This window comes from Penicillium chrysogenum, assembly GCF_028827035.1.
Source record: "Penicillium chrysogenum strain IBT 35668 chromosome Unknown utg000001l_segment0_segment0, whole genome shotgun sequence".
Taxonomy (NCBI): domain Eukaryota; kingdom Fungi; phylum Ascomycota; class Eurotiomycetes; order Eurotiales; family Aspergillaceae; genus Penicillium; species Penicillium chrysogenum.
This window is the reverse complement of record NW_026622749.1, coordinates 2,914,982-2,935,236: the sequence shown is the minus strand read 5'-3', so window position 1 is coordinate 2,935,236 and position 20,255 is coordinate 2,914,982. Positions and strand designations below refer to the sequence as shown.

At 49.8% G+C, this 20,255-nt stretch overlaps 5 protein-coding genes across 5 annotated transcripts; 1 reads left to right on the top strand and 4 right to left on the bottom strand.

The window, feature by feature from the left end:
* Positions 1 to 578: 578 nt before the first annotated feature.
* Positions 579 to 1,733, bottom strand: N7489_001170 (putative aryl-alcohol dehydrogenase Aad14; the record flags this gene model as incomplete). Its single annotated transcript, XM_056706925.1, has 1 exon — positions 579 to 1,733. One exon carries the CDS (start codon positions 1,731 to 1,733, stop codon positions 579 to 581), a length of 1,155 nt encoding a protein of 384 aa, XP_056571227.1.
* A 3,589-nt stretch (positions 1,734 to 5,322) lies between these two features.
* On the top strand, positions 5,323 to 6,462 carry fleA (fucose-specific lectin FleA; the record flags this gene model as incomplete). The annotated part of the gene is made up of 5 exons (XM_056706924.1): positions 5,323 to 5,356; positions 5,419 to 5,597; positions 5,652 to 5,862; positions 5,910 to 6,006; positions 6,063 to 6,462. The coding sequence occupies 5 exons, from the start codon at positions 5,323 to 5,325 to the stop codon at positions 6,460 to 6,462; spliced, it is 921 nt and encodes a 306-aa protein (XP_056571226.1).
* A 685-nt stretch (positions 6,463 to 7,147) lies between these two features.
* gprC lies at positions 7,148 to 8,425 on the bottom strand (the record flags this gene model as incomplete). The annotated part of the gene is made up of 1 exon (XM_056706923.1): positions 7,148 to 8,425. One exon carries the CDS (start codon positions 8,423 to 8,425, stop codon positions 7,148 to 7,150), a length of 1,278 nt encoding a protein of 425 aa, XP_056571225.1.
* A 5,712-nt stretch (positions 8,426 to 14,137) lies between these two features.
* N7489_001167 (uncharacterized protein) lies at positions 14,138 to 16,600 on the bottom strand (the record flags this gene model as incomplete). The annotated part of the gene is made up of 1 exon (XM_056706922.1): positions 14,138 to 16,600. One exon carries the CDS (start codon positions 16,598 to 16,600, stop codon positions 14,138 to 14,140), a length of 2,463 nt encoding a protein of 820 aa, XP_056571224.1.
* A 524-nt stretch (positions 16,601 to 17,124) lies between these two features.
* N7489_001166 (putative pre-mRNA splicing factor) lies at positions 17,125 to 19,941 on the bottom strand (the record flags this gene model as incomplete). The annotated part of the gene is made up of 3 exons (XM_056706921.1): positions 17,125 to 18,296; positions 18,365 to 19,293; positions 19,355 to 19,941. 3 exons carry the CDS (start codon positions 19,939 to 19,941, stop codon positions 17,125 to 17,127), a joined length of 2,688 nt encoding a protein of 895 aa, XP_056571223.1.
* Between the last annotated feature and the right edge of the window lie 314 nt (positions 19,942 to 20,255).

The following is a 20,255-nucleotide window of genomic DNA, read 5'->3' as shown; positions in this document are numbered from 1 at the left end:
CTCCATCCAAACGTCAAACGAAGGGTATGTGTCCTATAATGAAAATTTAAGGTCATATACTAATATCCACCCTTAGAAGCGGGAGGTGGTATAGCCACCAATGCATCAGCACAAATCTCGATGGGCAAGGAATCGCTGACTGCCGTATATTCCCATATCGCTATGCCGGTCGAACTATGGGACCTCTAGGCAGCTTCTGAGGTGAAAAGATGATGAAATAAGCGAAAAACCACATTATAACCAATCATGATCGAGGGCGAGGATAACTGTCACATACCAAGCGTTGCATCTCAACAATGGCTTTTATCCTTTTTTTTAATGAAGGTAATGTCCGTTGAACTTGGGAACTGTGAATGAGATCATTCCTGACGATTACATGTTCTTCAGGACCGACCGCTTTCTATGACAGAGATGATACTTCTACCCACGCAATCACAGCTTCGGGTTTGGTACAACTCAGCTGCAATTTACTGCAAGGGGAATCAATCGACCAGGGGATTTCATTTTTCCCTTATCTTTGTTATTGCTAACTATGCATAATGAACAAACGACTGGTCTGTTGGCCAACATTACCAATTCTATTCCGGGCTGGTAATAGACGTGGCTGATCGCACAAATGCATACGGGGCGTTTGAAGCCAGTAGAGGGGTCGGTTTCCCGGTCACTTTGGGATCTGGGCCGATAAAGTTGGCTGGGAAGCCAAGGTCAAACTCCTTTTGGCTCTCAAGGTATTCAATTTGCTCCGTTGTCAACCGTATATTGAGAGCCTGGATGTTCTCCTCGAGATGCTTGATTTTGCGGCCGCCAATAAGGGGGAATACGTTTGGTGCTTTTGCTATCACGTATGCCAGGGCAATCGCAGTGATGGGTTTACCTCCTTGCTCTTTCGCCACCTTTCCAAGTGCTTCACTCATTGCGGATTCTTCTTCGGTTTGTTCTCCGCTAAATAGACTACGGAGAGGCTGTCCCTGAGCCTTCCGATGTTCAATCTCCTCCTTCGTTTTGAATTTGTCACCGCCCATTGCATCCCAGGGGGCAAGTGCCATTCCAAAATGGCGGGCCATAGGGATGATATCCCGTTCAAAATCACGGAGCAGGACATTCCATCTGCCCTGGTAAATGCTGAAGGGTGTCCTTCCATGGGCTCGGGCATATGAATTTGCCGCTGCCGCAACCCATGCCGGCGTATCCGAAATACCCAAATATAGCACCTTTCCCTGTTCCACAAGGACTTGAAGACTGTCCATGACCTCTTCAATCGACGTGGTTTGATCCCACCAGTGAACGTACAGGAGGTCAATCCAGTCGGTTTGCAGCTTCTTCAGGGAATCCCGGATACTCATATGGAGGCTTCGCTTATGGTTGCCGCAATGGTTTGGGGCCTTTCCCTTTCCTAGCTTGTGCGACCCAAAGTCTGTACTGAATTTGGTGGCAATCACCAATTGATCGCGATTCTTGCGTTCGGCCATCCATTCCCCGATCCAAGTCTCCGACTGCTCGTTCTGGTAATCGTTTGCCGTATCGATAAAATTCCCGCCGGCTCCATGGAATGCGTCGAGAAGTTTGAATGACTCCTCCTTGCTCATCGAACCCATTGACTCTGACCACGCATCGCCAATAGACATGGCTCCGAGCTGGAGAGGTGACACGCGAATCCCAGCCGTAGAAGAGAGAACGCGGTAACGTCCCAACTCGGTAGCTGGTTCAGGGGCAGGAGTCCGAAGATTCGCCATGATAAGTGTTGGTATTGGAAAACCCTGTCAGAAATAGCAGACAAACAGGAATGAGAGTCCGGGTTCAAGTCAACTAGCAGCCCAAAATTGTGCTTGCGAAAGTCAAGTCTATATATTTCTCTGACCGTTTGGTGACATCAGTACCAACGTGGCGTTTCCTTTCCAGAAGTGAGCGCCGTTGAAGACCAATTCCGCACAAATTGAGAGACCCTTCCCTCATAGCCTTAGAAAGCTTATAGTGGAGCCACTGTCGTCAACCTTGGAAGCTGCGTGTCCATTTCCATTAATAACGCGACCAATTTGAGTATGGCCACGATAACATGGGAATTTTAAGAACTACAATCCTCCCTAAAAGCTGAACGGCTCTTAATGACCTATCCTTCTATAAATAGCCCTCAAGTAGTTGGATATTGCAAGCGCAGTGGCACCTAAACCTCGCTTAGACCTCATTTTCTCAAAAACTGCACTCACCTCAATTAAGTGTGTCATTCCAAATATGTGGATTCTATGCCACCCGCCCCATCAACCTATGGTCCAGCCAATAAGAACTATTCTGCTATCACTATTCCATGGGATGGTAGATAAGCTCACACGGAAAGCTATCCGATCGCGATTACCTTGGTACCTAGGTAGGTAGTGCCACCCTTAGGTCCACTTCCATTCTCCGATCCATGTGACCAGCCACTTACCGCACGGCACTTTGTTCGACAGCGAACAGGATACCATTGTTGATCGCATTTCGGACAACTGTTGTTGAGAAACTGCCTATGTGTCCTAGGTTTCCCAGTTAACATCAGACGGCCCTACAAAAAGCAACGAACCCTGCAGCAAATTGACCACCTGGGAACCTAGGGCATGGACATCGGATGTTCCTGTCTCTTATAGGAGGCAAAGCCTAAGGCAGGCACACCTCAACATATACATTATCTATTCATGGTCCTTCGCTGTCACAAACGGGGGTGAAGAGACCTCGTCGGATGGAGACCGCCGTGGCATGACCGTCCACACCTTCTCTCCCAGGGACCCTCCAAACGAACCACGTGCTCCAAATTCCACCTTTGACGATGCATTCCTTCATCATCCTGTCAATACTCACATCCAAACGATGCGGATATTCTTTCACTTCTTGGAGAATCGAATTCCGAGGGTGAATACTACACGGAAACCCGCGAGGAAATGGGAGAGGATGGGGAGCAATCCCGCACGGGCGTCCTCGTGTTCTCTTGGATCTGGCAGCTATCACATGGCAGGATACTCCCCCGGATGCTTCTGGGTACCAAGGAGACGCTGAAGTCAACGAGATCGTGGACGAGTATGTCGACGCATGGATGAGCAGAAGCAGTCATGCATCCTTCCATTCTAAGAGGCTACTTGACTTCACCTATCAGTCGCCCATTCTCTCACAATGCAGCGCTGTTTCGCTTGCGGAAATAAAGAATTCAAGGAATGTGACTATGAAGTGAGAGACATGTCAAAGGAGAAGACCATTGAGATTAAATAAGGAGCAAATAATTTTTACATTTTGATGAGGTCCATCTGTAAATTATGTGCGTAGGTATAAAATGGTTCTTAAACATCATCACTGCAGTTTAACTCAAGGGTGTTCTGTTACTTCCTTTCTTCGTGCCACCTCTATCCCCCCATGACATGTTACCCAGATCGTCTTTCTTTTTTGCAAAAGGTTGCCTTCTCCCCCGTCCTCCGAATTATCTACGGACAAAATTATCCCCTAGCTACACTCTAGCTCTGACAACATTCCTTCGTTGTACAACTATATCTGACGCGCAAGGGACGAGCCACCAGCACCATGGCAACCCTTCTCGCCCTCCCCTTGGAGATTCGAGCTTGACCCGTCTTAAGTGAAACATGACGAGAATCCCGGTGGACAGCACTCGGGATGGATGAGGCGATCGGCAATAATGTCTCGAACGTGGAGTCTGCGATGATTCAGGTCGTGGCCCGCGTGCAAGAGTCTAACGCAGGTCCTGTCTGCAGGGTCATGGTCCATTATACCACCACAATGCCGCGGTCGCGATAAAGAAATCCTCTCGTCGTCCCCACTCCGTACCTCCCAGCTAACAACATGGACAGCGTTGCCCTTGATAAATTTCCGGTGTGGCCTAAGGTAGAATGAGAGGCTATACCCGACAAGCCTCTGTTTCCTCGACCCGAAATTCCGACATGTGCGTTCACTGCAAGCTCCTGGTTCAGGACACTTCCAAGGTGCGAAGGCGCTTTGGGCGGTACAAGCAGCCTCCCGCGAAGTGATACGGGGGCATGTTGTTTCATGGGGAGTAAAGGCCAGCTCGCTCTACACTCCTTTATTTCCTCATTCTGTAATCCATGGTCGTGCCTCGTGCTACCATGCCGCGACGATGGAATCCGCCTGTTCCAGCGACGTACAAACAGTGGATATCAAGATCCAAGTGCAGAATTCTCTCCTTGGGGTTTCTCTTCTGTCGACTGTGCATTGAGCGCAGAGTACTACCAACGCCATTGTGTCAGCGTCGGGGCTTGGGCCGATCCATTGAGGCCCGTCGCCGCCAAAGTTCCATATTGGGCGAGATCTGCCAACATGCCTCGAACGGTCGTACGCCAATACAGAATTCTACCGGGGACGAGTAGTACTACATGGAAGAGCACCTCAAGTCAGCTGATAACGCTGTCGTAAGTGACCGTCACAACCTCACAATCGTGCTAGGTGCACTTTGATCCCACTTCAGCTAAGATAGCCGATAAGATCAAAGCCCTGTACTAACACACAACTGGAAAAAGAATAAGTTCGTGTCTCCTCTTGCCGCGATTTCAACCGACGTAACTGAATATGCATTGAGAAATCGATGGGACGCTCACTAAGGCATCAATCAAGCCTTGCAATGGCAACGAGAAACAAAAGGAATCCGGCCGGATCGCAGACGTCAAGCCTTCTTGTTTGAACGAGTGTTTTTCTTCGAGGGTGATATGACACTGGGCCCAGAAGTCGTCCTGGCGAAGGCCGGTCTGATGAACGCGTCAGTGGGAGTAATGACTTGGTCCGATCAAAACCGCAGGAAAACCAATTACACGCCTATCGCTCACTAGAATATTGCACTGCGTACTTCCTAAATTTGCATTCCCGTTGACATTGATCTGGACGGAGCAATCCTTACTTGAGGATTGGATACAGAGCGTAGTACAACGGCCTATCACATCGCAGCCTATGCATACTTTCAACGTTTTCCCGGAGCCTCAAAGGCCTAGGCCACTTGTCCCCCATCGGACATGTCGGTAAGTCGCCGTAAAAATATTTGTTTGTCACTTTGCGTGTTCCCTTGTGCGTTGACGATCCGCGAGCTTCCTCGGTCCTTGTTTGCATGATGTACCACCATGCCTGGCTACCCGTGTGTAAAGCATCGCCTATTCCTACAATCACAGCTCTTCCAATGCTCCAGAACTTATGACCAGTCCAGACTGGATACGTGACCCCGTGACGTGCAATATAGAAGGCTCCTTGCCGTTATAAACCCGTTCAGATCCTTCGACTTCAATCCAAAATAATCTTTATCGACGCAACCAACACCAATTAACTTATCGAAGTCCTTCTACCATCATGCCCAGCAACGGAGCTCACGATATAGTCTTTCGTATGCGAAATACCCCATGACTACTCTTCTCACCCATCAAGACTGATACTAGATTTTTTCAGGGACTTCCATCGCAGCCTGCAATGCAAGCAGCCACCTCCGGGTTTACATGCAAGATGTCATGGGAAAGATCCGCGAGTCGAGGTACGAGGACAAATGGAGCAATGGAACAGAGAAAAATGCCATTGCTTCAGCCAAGCTGTACTCTCCTGTAGCCTGCACCTCGAGTGACCTCGAGAACGTAAGCTCTCCCAAGAAAAAGCTACCCAAAGGATGATTAACAGGAACCCGCTAGATCCGAGTCTACTACCTCTCCACCGACAATACTATGAAGGATATGGCCTATGACAAATCCAAAGGTTGGTACGAGGGTACCCTTGGTAAGAAGCGCTTTATGACGGCGCCGTATTCCAAGCTGGCCGCTTGCCAACTCAAGGGACCCGACATGACACTCAGGGTCTATTGTCAGATGGCAGACAACACGATTCAGGAGTATGGAGTTAAAGGTAAGTCACCAGATGACAAGTGTTTTATCATTACTCACAGGAGATAGATAATGGAAACTGGGAGAAAATGTCAACTCTGGGTTCCGCAATGCCCGGCACGGACATAGCATGCACTGTGTTCAAGACATCTGAACCGAAGATCCGGTAACTAATGCCATCGGGCATCGTTTCACAGAATACAGAACTAAATCTATTGATAGTGTCTACTACCAACACATGGAACATGGCATAATAGAGAAGTGCTACGACAGCAAACGCGGCTGGTACGACGGAGCCGTCAAGTTCCCAAAGGTCCAACCCCGGACCTCCATAGCCTGTACTAGTTACATGACTAGCTCGGAAGTCGTCGGAATTCGTGTCTTCTACAATACATCGAACATGATGCGCGAGATGGTCTACGATGGCAAGTCCTGGACCGAGAGTCAATTCCACGCGGACTGTATCCCCGGAACGCAGATTGCTTGCGTTAGCTGGATGAATGGTGCGCGTCCGGATGTCCGCGTTTACTTCCAGGCAGGTCATGAAATCTCCGCTATTACGGAGTATGTGTGGACTCAGGGGCGTTGGTCGTCTGGAAAGCTTGCACTTCCTCCTGCGTGATTACTGTGGTACTTTGGTATTTCGGTTCTTGAAGTGCACGTGTCAAATTGAAGTTAGTCTGAGCTTATGTCGAATTGGATTTATTTTGAAATTTGGATTGTCCCAAGGGAAGGATTGAATATATACTCGCTTGAAGGTCGGCGTAGGTCTGACTGACGTAGGCGAGTGTCCTTGAATAACTCCAATGTCTCACATTGCCCAATGACCTGCTTGAAATACAGTGTACCTTTCTATGAGAGCCTTTGGTAATGAAACTGCTGGAGGACAGTAGCCAAGCGTGGTAGGAGGGGGATCTTTATCCGATGCGTGAAGTACGTGGAAATTCATTCAATCGAAAGCAAGTCATGGGTCTTCTGATTTGAAAACATTAAGTATCACATGCGAACCTCCATGGTTCACATGAGGAACGTGTCCGTCCTTTTTGTAAGTATATACATATAAGGCTCCGTTATGGAAGAGGATTGAGGGTAAAAGTATAGAGAGACATAGAAAAGGGAAGAAAAGGGGGAAGAAGAAGGGAATAGGAGACATGAAGTGACAAGATCGTGAGGAAGGGAATACATATATTATAGTGACAGAAAAGGGGTATCGAGGGCATCATACCACAGAAAGATATAAGTGGTAATAGTTCAGATGACTCAGGAATATATGAATAGAAGTGTAAGAAAAGGTTCATGAGGAAAGTTCATCTCCGCCATCCCGCAGGTGGCCGATCAGGGAACTCCTCCTTGCTCGAGCGCTCACTGGCTGCATCTGGATACGCAGGCTCATGCGTGATCTCAATGGTTGTTTCTTGGTACACCTTTCCGATCGGGGCCATTTCATGATCAGTGGAGTGGTGGCCGTGTGCGGGAGAAACGATGTTATCGGTTGAGCCGTCGCGGTCGAGATCATCGTTGAAAGTGCCGCCCATTTTACGCTTGGGGTCGGCCGTGATGGTGGTGAGGTTGGTCTCGCCTCGCTTACCCTTGCTGCTGAATTTGTTGTAGGATCGGTCCTCGCTGGGTTCCGAGTCGATGATCAGGTTGCGGCGGGTGAGGGTGTACAGAACGACATCGACCAGTCCGGAGCTAGTGATGATGGCGCCGGAAATGCAGAAGAATACAACGCTGGGTGAATCGCCGGCTGCTGTGTCCATGCGGCCTGCGGCGAGTGGTAGGGATAGGACGATGTAGACAATTGGGTAGATGGTCATGTAGCCTACGACGCGGCGCAGGCGTCTGAGGCTCTCCAGCTGGCTGTTGCCGAGGATGGCGGAGGCGGCGATCTGCCGGCGCAGCTGGAAGTACATCACGGCGTAGAGAAGGACTGTCCCGAACTCGGAGATGAAAATCCACATGTAGTGAGTCCATAAACGGGTGGTCTCGTATTCACTGTCGATCCAACACCAGGCCCCGGAAGGCACGAAGACGTTGGCACCGTGCATTGCGAGTGGGATGATTACTATCAAAGCCACGAAGCCCCAGACGCCGACGACAAAACAGACAAAGACTCTGTAGGACATTTTACGTCCCCAGACGACCAAAAGGAATGTGTGGAAGGCGATGGCAAGCACGAAAAGACCACTGCCGGGATCTCCAATTTGGAGCCACAGCCCTTGGAGGAAGCATGCGGCCGAGCCGGACTTGATTTTGTCTAGCAAGATCCATCGTAAACAAATAATAAACGCGAGTGACTGTTGGAAATCGGCTAGAACAAGGTTGTAAATGAGAATGATGTACTGGTTGTAACCGATGTATCGTGTGTAGCTGCCGCGCCAGAAAATAAGTCGATAGGTGATGAATCCGAGGAGTATTGATGTTGCAATGAGCGACAGGAAGGCCATGATTGTGATTGCTATAAGGCCTCGTCGATGCGCTTCCGGGAGAGGGTCGATATCAAGTTCAGCGGAGCTGATCAATCGAGGCGCCAACGAGTGCTCGTTGTTTCTGGGCATCAAGCCCATGAGAACAAGTGCTGACATGGTGGAATGTCTTGCTGGTTTTCACTTTGAAGGGTCTGCTATCATTGCCTGGTCGGAAGGGTGGTATTCAAGGCAAGACGTCGTTCTTGGGGGTCACTGTCCAGAAACCCGATCGAGGCCAATAAAAGTCGGTATATAAGGTGGGCACGAGTGCCAATGAATAAGAAGCAGGAGATAATAAACACAATACCTACCCCATGAGCCCGCAATGGAAGATAAAGAATACGGGGAGGGGAAGAGGCCACAGGAGAGGCATGAAAACTGGCAGCCACATGCAAGAAAATAAACACCAGCCAAACTACTGGGGCTGATTGAACTCAAAATGTGATAGACAACAGAAGAATGGAAATGGAAGTTAAAACAGATACAGCGTTTCCGCCAATTAACTGGGTTATTCGCGAGTTCGAGTGAAGTGTGGATTTATCAGGGAGAAATATGGACTGGGAGAAGAAGTGCGGTCTCCATAATAATTCAAGGCCCAAGGTCCAGAGCTGCGAATCCCTGTATACAACGCACATTGTAACTCCACTTACCCTATTTAGCTCACCTTTAGGCCATATGTGCCCCTCAGGTGGGTAAGAGGAGACGGGTTTGTGGCGAGATGTCGAATAAAATGGCCGTAAAGGTTAGCTTAGTTGGTCTACTCGGTACTAGCCCAGGCGATGGACAAGCCGAACTATCTAGCTGCATAAAAAAGAGTACATCGAGCATACGCATACCAACTTAAGGCCATTCACCGTTTAGAAACGGACATAGGCCCCAAATTTCAGAACCACTGAGAAGTCGCAAAATCCATCCAGATCCCACGAGTTCCGTGTCCGTTTCAAGGTCAAGGCGTACTCCGTAACATATTAGCCCATTAGCCCATTAGCCTATTAACAGGGGGCTCAGATCGCTAGTACCGTATGTTCGCTGCAGGGGCGAGGCTTCTGGAACACTAGCGGGATTGAAGTTGAACTGGGGCAAGTGTATTCTTCGTATGTTGTACGTACTCTATATCGTACATATGTATTCTATAAAAGCCAGTTCCTCAACACAGAGGCGTTACAATATAAGGTAAGCGGGATATCATATCAATACTATCGAGTTAAAAGAAAAAAGAATATATATATAAAGCACAATGTGAGTTAAGGGGACCATGGGGCCCTAGGTAGAATTTCAAGTGGAATCCCCGCACCAAACCGTCTCCGTATAGCAGAAAGTGTTAAAAGTCAAACAAAAGGATTATTTAACAATAGTGGACATTTGGACATTCGCGGACATTTGTGGACTCTCGACATCTTGGCCATGCCATTGGGCCAGGTTAAGCTTCGATCCGCTGCTAACCATCCAACCATAAGTGGTATCCCTCCGATTTTAATGGAGAAGACGGGACGAACAGATTTTCTCTGGCATATGGAGACATATGTTGTATGGAGACATACGGAGGACTCCCGAAAAGAATTGTGGATGTCGCGTGGGTTGTTTTGCCCCTTATTACAATGTTGTACTTCGTAGTTCAATTCACTCAATTCATTCGATTCAATCACTTCAACAATTCAATCATTTTAACCATTTTAACCACTGCAACATCTGCTGGAAATCTGGGTAAACAGGATAAAAGGCAGCTGCCTATTTCCGGTATGATTCCGACACGGGGCTAGTGGGGATTTACCCCCTAGTGGATAAGATCGACGTAAAACCTTGAAATCAACAGAAGGATGTTTTGTTGTACACCGTCTGGTTTAGAGCCGCAGCGATCGTGGAGTTGGCTTGGCCCGTTGCAAAGGAATCTTGGCCCCGAGTTGGCACAACGTAATACGCAGCAGAACCTTGGAAGTGTCTTAGACATATGCGTCAGGGGTAACCCGGAAGCATCCGAATTTATATTGCATGGGGTTAAATCCCGGCTGACAGTTAAGGCTGTCAGGTACCCGAATCTCAGACAATACCTATGTTGTATGTTGACACCCTTGACCGCGTGTGCTGAGCATATACGGAGTATACGGAGTATATTTCCACAGATATCTTGGAAGCCGGTGTTAAAATCACCCTTAACGCCATGTCTCATTCCAACCAGTTCTTGCCACATCTTCTTCCTCTCCGCCCCGCTCACTGCCGATCCAAATTCTAACAAGCACCTGCTAAATTGTGCGCCTGTTGTAGGCCAAGGTCTTGAGGACGGGGAAGAATGAGATGGAAGCTTGACCCCAAAACCCTATTAGGTTCTTGTTCGATTGTCTTCTGTCGGAATCTTGGGGTAAAGTCCGACATCAAAACTTACCCTCAACCTTCTTTTTTATTTATCATTTAACCTTCTCCTCGGAATCCAACTTGCCGGACTTCAGTACGTATGTTGTAGCCCAGTTCCACTCTCCCAATTCCTCAAGGCGGGCAGCCCCGCTCATATGTGATGCAGCTTGTAAGCATGTCTAGATTGATCTCAATTGATCTCAACTCGAAGCCCATCGGATTGAATACATCCTGTTGGAATGAAGCTTTGGTTGCCTATGTTGTATGTGCAGTTTGTCGGGTCTTTCTTTGCCCCTTTCTGGCCTTTGTTATGAAGCTCTTTACTAGTCGCGCCAGGCCCACCAACACCTAGCCGGTGGTGGGACCGGAAAGCAAATTTAAGGATCAAGTATCTTTTGTATAGTAATCACATACAAAAGATACTTGGTCCTTAAATTTCGTATCCGCTGAAGATTTACTCTCCGGTGCAGCCCACAGGGCCGGGTAGGAGTTCTAGCACGGTTATAGCCTCATTGCAGTATGTAATCCGTAGGTAGATCATCATCATTGCATTCTGTTGATCACTTTCCGATGTTCTACGGAGTAACTCCGTACTTCCTATTCACTCACGTAGTGGCACGTGCAACCCATCATATCAAATATCAACTAAACATGCCCACATCGCCACAAGTCATAAAATGCCAATAGTCCCATTTCATTCATTGAAGAGTCTATACTCGCCTCTAGCGCTTTCTCCAAGCCGCGTCCAAACAAACACACAGCCCGTCCAATTTGCAGATGCGCCTGACGGGGTGAAATTTCCTATTTTGGCCAAGAAGCCGAGAAAATAACCTTAGAGCCTGACCCTATCGATCTTTAGCGCGCAGAATACGGGGGAATTTCTTTTGCCTAGAAAGTAAAATCACTCGAATGACACCCTGATACTTCGGTAATCAATAGCGTCTGATCACGTCTAGGATCTCCAACCTCCGCGACCCGCGACGCTGATGATCTGCATGAACATGCTCTGTACCCCGTATACACGGAGGTTTTCCATCGTGGCGGTAGGTGCTCAAGACGAACTATTGCGTAGATCCTCGAGCGATACGAGGCGGGCGTACCATGTGATTACCATGAAGTCATAAGTTCCAATGTTATAAGATATTATTACTAACGTTTATAGTGTATGCTCGTTAAGCTGAAATAACATTAACAGATCGAGTGTATGGATGCCCCCAGATCATGCAGAAGGGAAATCCCCTGAATACCTCCCGACGACCGCGATCCAGTCTCCTTCCCTTAATAGCAAGGCCGTGTGGAGACCACCAACCCCAGTAGCAATATATGAATGCTCCTAGGCAGGTTAACTCCGGCGCCTCACTTTCATCAGTACTCCCGGTGTGAAGTATATACCGCGGTGGATCATAGTGGAACTCCGTTATGCAAATTGCCCCGTCGGCAAGGGATAGACCGAGATATGAAAACATGCCGAGGTGCCGTGGGCCTCAGGGGTGAAGAAGGATTTCTAATCTACATAGTCCACTGTGGGCCAAACCCAAAAAAGGCTTCACAGAGTCTTCACAACATACGGAGTACGGAGTACATACTGTGCATAAACATGACCCTGTCAATTGCCTGTTATGGTTAGTTTTACTGCTTCACGTTGTGAAGACTGCTCTTCGCCATTCTGCTACATTTCGGTCGCAAATAGCGGCTGATCACTCGTTGTTATCTCCACTTCCAACTATTAAACTTGGAAATAGGTGTGATCGCATACGGACTATGCAATTGCAAGTTCTGGAAAATTGCCGCATATAGTATCAAAATTCAACAACGGTGCGCCGATGCCGTACTATGATTTTTCGACATATGGTAGTCATCACACGAGGTCAATCATGTTTCTCCCTTATACCCATCCACCACAAGAACAATGGCAAGCTATCGCACAGCATCCGTCATATGGCGTGAGCTCGATTCTCCTCAATACCAGTTAGAAGGAACTGCTGTCCACAAGCACAAAGCTCTTAGTGGCTCGGCTCGGTCTCCCTGGGGATCATGATCATCCTATCATGCGCTCGTCGATCAATCCTAGTGCTCTTGCCAAAGCTGGATGTTCCCGTGTGACTATCAATACTGGCCGAGTGACCGCCATAGCAGTGGTCTTCTCATTGGCGTTATCACAATTGACGCCGGACCACGTGGCCCACCACTATTTGATGGACATGCTGGGATCGCAATGAATATTGGGTATATTTACGTCCCGCAGTATGCGTTTGTGGGTAGCCGGCGGAGGGCCGGCTCGGGCTCATCGTCATGAACGGTGGGCCGAGCTGTCGAGTCTGGCGAATGAATTCCACCCAGCTAGGATGGTGTCGTAGCATATAGCTGGTGACGAGCTTGCGATTACTACGAAATGCTGTTTCCGCGACAGGGTGTGCCTCGACTGCTGTTGCTGTCAGACTCAACGAAAATGTGCTCCTGTTTCCAGTGCGGCCACACGTAGTTGTCGTGACTAGGAGATAATCAAAATGAAGATATTAAATTGAATTTATCGAATGGAATAGTTATCTCAATGAATCTTTAGGTGATACTTTGGCGGACTCCGCGTAACCAGACTGATGGTATGAAAGCCTTCAGGGCTGGGTTTGCTGTGGTAGGCAAGCACATGGCTGTGGTCCATTTGGCCAATCCGAGCAGAACAACTGTCATTGAGCCTTTCTCATGTTTAATATTGAGCTGAGTAGTACAAATTATATAAAAGTCATCACAGCGGGGCGCACTTCTGAGGAATATATATCACCTTGATACATATGTTGGTGCATTCATTTTTACGCTCACCAGCTCTGTAGGTCGGGGATACGTGCGCACCATAGTACTGCCATCATGTATTATATAGTAGGATGGCGTCATAGTACATCTACAAGTAGTACCTCCCCCGTCCTAAAGGGTTAGCCATGGTCGCGTGACCGAGTGTTCCATCAGAGCCACTCAACCATCGTGAGCTATGGACAAGCTGAATGTACGCCCACAGCCCGAACCTGGACCCAAGCGCCTGCTCTACGTGCTGGTTTGATTTTATCCTTGTCTGGAATTGTCTTCAGTCTCCCACTGTTCACTGCAATAACTAGGCCCAGATCTCTTATATTGCACAGTACTAACAATTCAGTCGCTGAGACATGCTAAATCAAACTTGTATCATATATCCTAAGCGCACGAACAGGCGTTAGGGGGAAGGGAAGCTCATGGCATTCATAAATCATCAAAAGAGCAAAATATGAAAAAGGGGAGGCATTAGGCCAAGCGCAACGATGCGAAAGACAAGTGGGAAACAAAGAAAAGCTAGGACAAGAAAGCAGGAGGGGGTATCATGAGTTCGTCAAGCCCATTGCAACAGCAATAGCAATATCCATATCCCATGCTATCCAGCAAACCGCCCCGAATAATTTCAACGCTGCAAGTAGGTCGAAAAGAATTAGTTCCATTCCAATCCCTGTGTCAAACCTATCTCCGCCTAGAGTTGCGCGTATCCCGACGAGTAAGACCGTCATCTTCCTCGTCTTCCTCCTCGACAGGCGCGGGCGTGCGTCGCTCAGTGCGTCTCTTCGGCCGACGGCGCCGGTTTGAGCTGATGTTACTCGCCGAGTCATCGGGCGCAAGAGAGCGATCGTCGTCGAGGAAGTCGTCTTCACCGCCGCTTTCCCATCCGCCAACGCCCGAGAACGGTGTGCCCATCCGCGCTTCAACGAACGAGCCCCGGCGGCTTTGGTTTGCTACGGAAAGGCCGGCGCCGCGTTCGCGTAGTGCGCGCCGCACGGTTTCAGCTTTGCAGTGGAGGGCTTCGAAGGCGTCTTCGAGGGCTTCCATTCCGAGGAAAATGTCGCGTTCGACTTCCGCTAATGCGGCGATTTCGGTTTCCTCGTCTAGAGCGATCGGACCGCCGAATGAGGCGGGGGAGGAGGGTCCGCCGTTGACTTGGCTTGAGGGTCGGAAGCTGCTGTCCATGTAGTTGGGTGTCGGTCCCCGGGAGATACCGCCACCTAAGGGTGTATTGGAGCGACTGCCGCCCCAGCGAGACCCGGCGACATTCGTGGTCTGGCCTGTATCTTCTGCGCCGCTGCGGAGGAACCCGTCGAAGCGGCCAGAGATGAGGATCTCCCACTCGTCATCGCTGATGGCGGAAAGCGTGGCGAGGACATGGTGGATAGTAGGGTTATTCAACATGTACATAGCAGTTTCTGGGTCGCGAGGGAGGGAGGAGAGTCGGTAAAGACGCTGGATGGCCGAGGCCGATGAGACAAGCGCTGAAGGTTTCGGTCGGGGCTTTTCGTCGGATCGTGGGACAGGAGTAGAAGAGTTGATGCCGAGCAAAGAGCAGAACAACGAGCGCTGGTAGGGTTCGAGATGCGTAAGCATGGCGAAGGTCAACGTCTCGTCGTCGACCTCGTTAGGAGCGCTGGTGCCTGGATCATTCTGCTCATAAAGCCATTTGTCGACAGCGACCTTCGTCTTTCGAGATTGCCGAATGAAGTGTTCCCGGTACTCATCAGGAACGTCAACGTCAAGCTTCTGCATTGGAATGTGTTCGTCGCCGGGCGCACCGGTATCCACGGCGCTCGGTGCCATTGTGAAGGGCGGCCACATAGGAAGTTCCCTGCGGCCAGACACGAGCTCCAAAACCTCACCCCAGCTCACCCCATCCGGCCGATCGTCTGGCTCCGCTTGGTCGCATATCTGGCAGCTGCATGGCTCGGACGAGATGTCGCGCGCGAACACAGCTTCGAGGCGATCCAATAAACGCCGGGCCACAGACCGATAGCCTGTTGCCACAGCAAGAGATCCATTCTTATTCATGACCTTTTGGTAGTCATCTAGTAAACGGTTATAGGGATCGAAGATTTTGCCAGCGATAGCCCGAGACTGTGGTTGTCCTTGCGATAATGGATCCTTCTGCCCAAGGCTAGCCAACAGTGCCCTCGACACCTTGTTTTCCAGACCACCATTCTTCAGCAAGTAATCGACTCGAGGGATAGTGGCAGGCATTTCGGGCGGAGGTGGGGGCGGCGGGGGTGCACCAAATGAGTTCGGATTCACTGGTTTCACAAAATCGATCGATTCGTCGCTAGCAGTGTGACGATGGGACATGGCTGATCGGTTCTGGGTGCGCGAGGGAGGCTTCGTAGGCGGGGTCATTGGTTTTCGTGGCACTGAATGCTGCTGGTTAGGCGCAATAGACGTCGCATCAGAGCCGTTGACTGACTCCACGCCGATATCACGAAGCGTAACGTTCGACTGTGAGGCAGACATCGTTGAGCGACTTGACCGTTTGGGCAGGTTCCTGTCATCGGAAATCTTCGTCTTGGACTTGTGGCTCGATGACCGAGGCGAAGCTTCACTCTCATCCTTGGGTGTTCTCGATTTTATAGGGGTCTCTGCTCGTGACGTCTTGCTGGACTTGGACTTGGTGCTATCGTCCCGTTTCGACCGGAGACTCGAGGAGGATCTGTTGACTTCGGAGGCTCTGATTTTAATGTTTGTTTTCTTTTTAGGTTTGTCTGCCTCCTTCTCATCCTCGTTGACGATACTGCCTTTCCTCGACTCTTGGTCGAGGCCGGTCAGGGGCGGGCTAGGAGGCGCATGGTGGTTCTCGCGGTGACCGTTCTTGCCATCGTCATGTGTCAAATCGGTCGGGTCGGGTGTAGGGATATTCGCTCGGACGCCTTCCTTGCTATGGGCTTTCGAGAAGCTAGGATACGGCAGACTAGTCCTCGATTCAAGGAACGAGGCTGCCTCCGATCTCTCAAGTCCAGGCATGGAGGACCTGCGTCTAGAAGTCGATGAGCGAGCCGTGGAAGGATCCTCTGGATCCTTGGTTGAGGTCTTTCTGTTTGTTTTGTTTGCTTTGGTCTTCGTAGCCTTGACGGTCTTCGACTTCCTATCGTCGCGGTTTAGTCTAACAGGAAACATGGCGAAATCCGTATAATCGAGTTGTGGACCGCGCGAAAAGGGTCAGTCGTCCGTTACCTGTCTAGACTCGCACCGCCACGGAGGGGAATGTGGTCCTATTTTTGTCTCCAAATGTCCTGGCGCTTAGTTCGGGCTGCCGTTGTGACTGGTTAACGTCGCAGTGTGCGGGAACCAATCCGGCATTCCGTGTGTGTCTGGGGTCTGGAATGAAAGATCACGAGTTTGGGGGAAAAAGAAAAGAATAACCTCATTCAGGTACGACGCATGAAATCGTTGGAAGTGGAAAGAACGCACTATGTGATTATGCGGTGAACGATCTCGGCCCCGCTCTTTTAACTGACGTGGTTTTGCTGCATGGAAGCCTGAAATCCGATTCGGAGATATACAACATAGAGAAAGACCTCAGCTGAATATCTGGGGGAACACAGGTTCTACTGCCTGAGGCAACTACAAATACAATATGTGGGTTTCAAACACTTGATATTCTGTGTATCATGTACACCAAGAGATGGATGCTCTTGAAATCAGTCGGTTTCATGCAATCCATTCACTGCCTTGACAGGCGATGTTTCAAGTACCCAATTCCCTTCTTCTTCACGAGCAACCCCTCCGCTCTGCGCAGCTCTCATCATCTTGTCACTGGCAAGGGTCAAATCGCCCGTGTTGTAATCCCAAATCCACCCTTCCTTCAACCACATCCATGTAAGATAGGCACGTAGCTCCTTGTCGTGTGGTAGGACGCACTTCCATTCAGGCACGAACCCGGTCTCTGTCGCATCCGTCCCTTTCCAGTCAGTGGCTTTCCCCCGCAACTCATCGCGACAGAAGATCCTCCAGCTATCAAGGGAATATGCTCCAACTCCAGGTAGGTGCGCAATCTCCCATGCGACTCGTAGGTCTTCTTCATCAATGCATTCTTCACGGCCAACATTTCGACCGTCCAGTTTTCGTGGGTAGTGGAGCTTCCGATATCTTTTGCTTTTGTGCGGAGGGTCTGATAACCATGTTTGTGCCAATGTGATGCATTTCCTTGCACGTTGGTTTTGAAAGCCCAAGCAGTTTATCATCGATACAAATTCCGGTAGGTCTGCTTCTGCCATCGCCTCAATCGTAGGGTATCGTTCAAAGACCTTGAACAAGACCGGCAGGGCAACGCCACCGCGGGTCCGATTGAGAAAAATGGTTGCAATGAGTAAACGAAAGGGGTCATGTGCAAGCTGCTCCTGGATGAGTCCGAAAGAAGACGCATCGATAGGGGGAAATGGGAGGCAAGATTCAGGATCAGCAAGCACACGTGGGAAATAAGGAGAATGCTTCAGGGCTTTGGCTTGAGGGGTTCTAAGGGGTTCTGGGTTACTGAAAGAGGTGTATTTCACCGGAATTTCAGGGTCGGAATTTGTACACTGGGGGACAAGGCAGGGGCTTTCTGGAGCTGATAACTTGACATGGATATGCGACGGAGGATCATCCAGATCATTCCAATCGGAATCAAAATCACTCGGCGCATCACTCAAGGAAGAGTCCGATGACAAGAAATCTGGGGGCAGATTCGAATCTTTCAACAGTTGTCGGGTTTTGGGGGGAATAGACAAATCGTACAGCGAGGAAGCCCTTTCCCGCTTGCTTTTTGAGCCAACTCTAGGGTCGCCGGCTCCTAAGAAATACTTAGACTGGACCTCATCACTTGGAGTCACACCTGGCAAATCACTGGTACTCAAAAATCCGAGTCCCACAGAGAAGGGTCGGCGGGTAGCGGGAGCTGACCGGAGCTCTGTCTGCTTCCATTGGGGCTCTCGAAGGAGGGTCGTCGCGGAGTGGAAGGCGGAATTTGGTCTTGGTCTGTTTCATCGACAGAATGGGCTTGAGGCTGCTTCTCTGGTGCATCAATGGAGTCGCCTTTAGGCTGTTTCTGCTCACCCAACCTCCGATGTTTTTTGCTCGCCTTCTTCCGTTCGCGCTTGCGCTTGTTCCGGTCTGTTTTTGATGCTTGGCTTGGCTCACGACGTTTCGATGACTTTCCTTCGACCGCTTTTTCAGACGATGGGCTCTCGGGAATAGCATACCTCCGGTCGTTGGGTGAATGTAAAAGAACGTCATTGATCCCCTCGTTAACATCATTCTTCGACCCCACGATGGAACCAACGCTTTCATTTGGTGGAACCGCATCAGCCTCAGGGACGAATTCTTCGTACGGGGGAGAGTCAGTCAGGTCGATGGGTCTACCAGAGCTACCCCGAGAGATGTTCGTGGGCATCGTGGGTAGATCCGGCGTGTTGTCCTCACGTTTCGGTTCATGTGGCTCAATGTAGTCATTGTCCTGGCTTCCAGTAGGGACACTTGCCGGGTCATGAGCTTCCATAACATTTGCTGGCTCATCAAGCTGCATAGCATCGTGGCTGTGACGCCTTGCCTGATCCGAGTGACGTCTCTTGCTTTTCTTGTGCTCGCTTTTCTTGTGCTCTTTGTCCTCGGTGTGAGCCGAGCTGCTCTTACGCCGCTTTCGATGCGAGCTCTTGCGTGTTTCTTCATCGCAATCCACTTCATCCCCGAACGCAGAGCCAGCATCTTCTGTTACCGCAATCCCACGGTCCTCAAGGTAGGTCTTTCGAATGTGGTCAACCAACGCATCGATAGCTGTGTCGCTCAGGCCAGCCTCTGCGGCGACTCCGCGCACTTGGCCAGTGAATTCTCGTCTGGCCGAACGTCGAACAGGTTGGACCTGTTCCACCATGAAAAGAGTGTGATACAACGAACTTCAGCACCTCCATTTGCTTTTCAGGGTCGACGGAAACAAAAATCTTCTCTTCCGCCGTCATTTCATTGTCACCAGTCGAGATGTTGGTGGACTCGGTGGCTTCTGGAAGTGCAGAAGGGTGATCACCGGCCTTGTGGATGGGATAAGGTTCAACTTCCATGACTTCGTCCCCATGCTGAGGTTGCATGGTGTTTTGGATGCCCATAGGAGCCTCGTCATTACCCCTGACGTCCTCCATTGCTACAGCCTTCTGTATTCTGGAAGATGTTCTTGACTTCAGTTTCTTTTCCGTGGTGGTTGTAGGTGAGGAGATCGAGGGCGTGGAAAAATGCGGCGACTTAGCTTCGGTCCTTCCGCTACGACGAACGTCGAGCTTCGAGGAGTCAGACGTGCCGTCATACCCAAAGGGACTGGAGATGCCAACATTGTTGTCCATCATCTCGTCCCGGGATTCTTCAATGCTCGCTTCCTCGGACAGGATGTTATCAACAGCACGGTCAAAGAAGTTTTCGTCAAAGGCCTTGAGGGGGTCGATGTCAACGGAGGGAAGAGGAACAACAACAGCGATGTTGCTGAGTCGAGCCATTCTATTCCTGGTGCCACAGTTGATGGCAGGTTGTCTAGGGTAGGAAGTCGGGGAAGTTCGAAGGGTTTGTAGACATATCGTGGTAGCTGTTCCGTTGGATGTGTACTGCATAGATGGAGAGATACCTGGTTAACACAAGCCAAAAGGCAACTAAAAATCAAGAGAAAAGAAAACCTACCTGCAAGTTCTGCTACGTGAGTCAAATGCGTGTTCTCGGGGAAATCGCGAGGGAAGCTTTCTATTACCGCGGGGAGGTAGCTTCACGTGTAGATTTGACAAGGTGACGTGATGTCATGCCAATGAAGCCAGCAAAT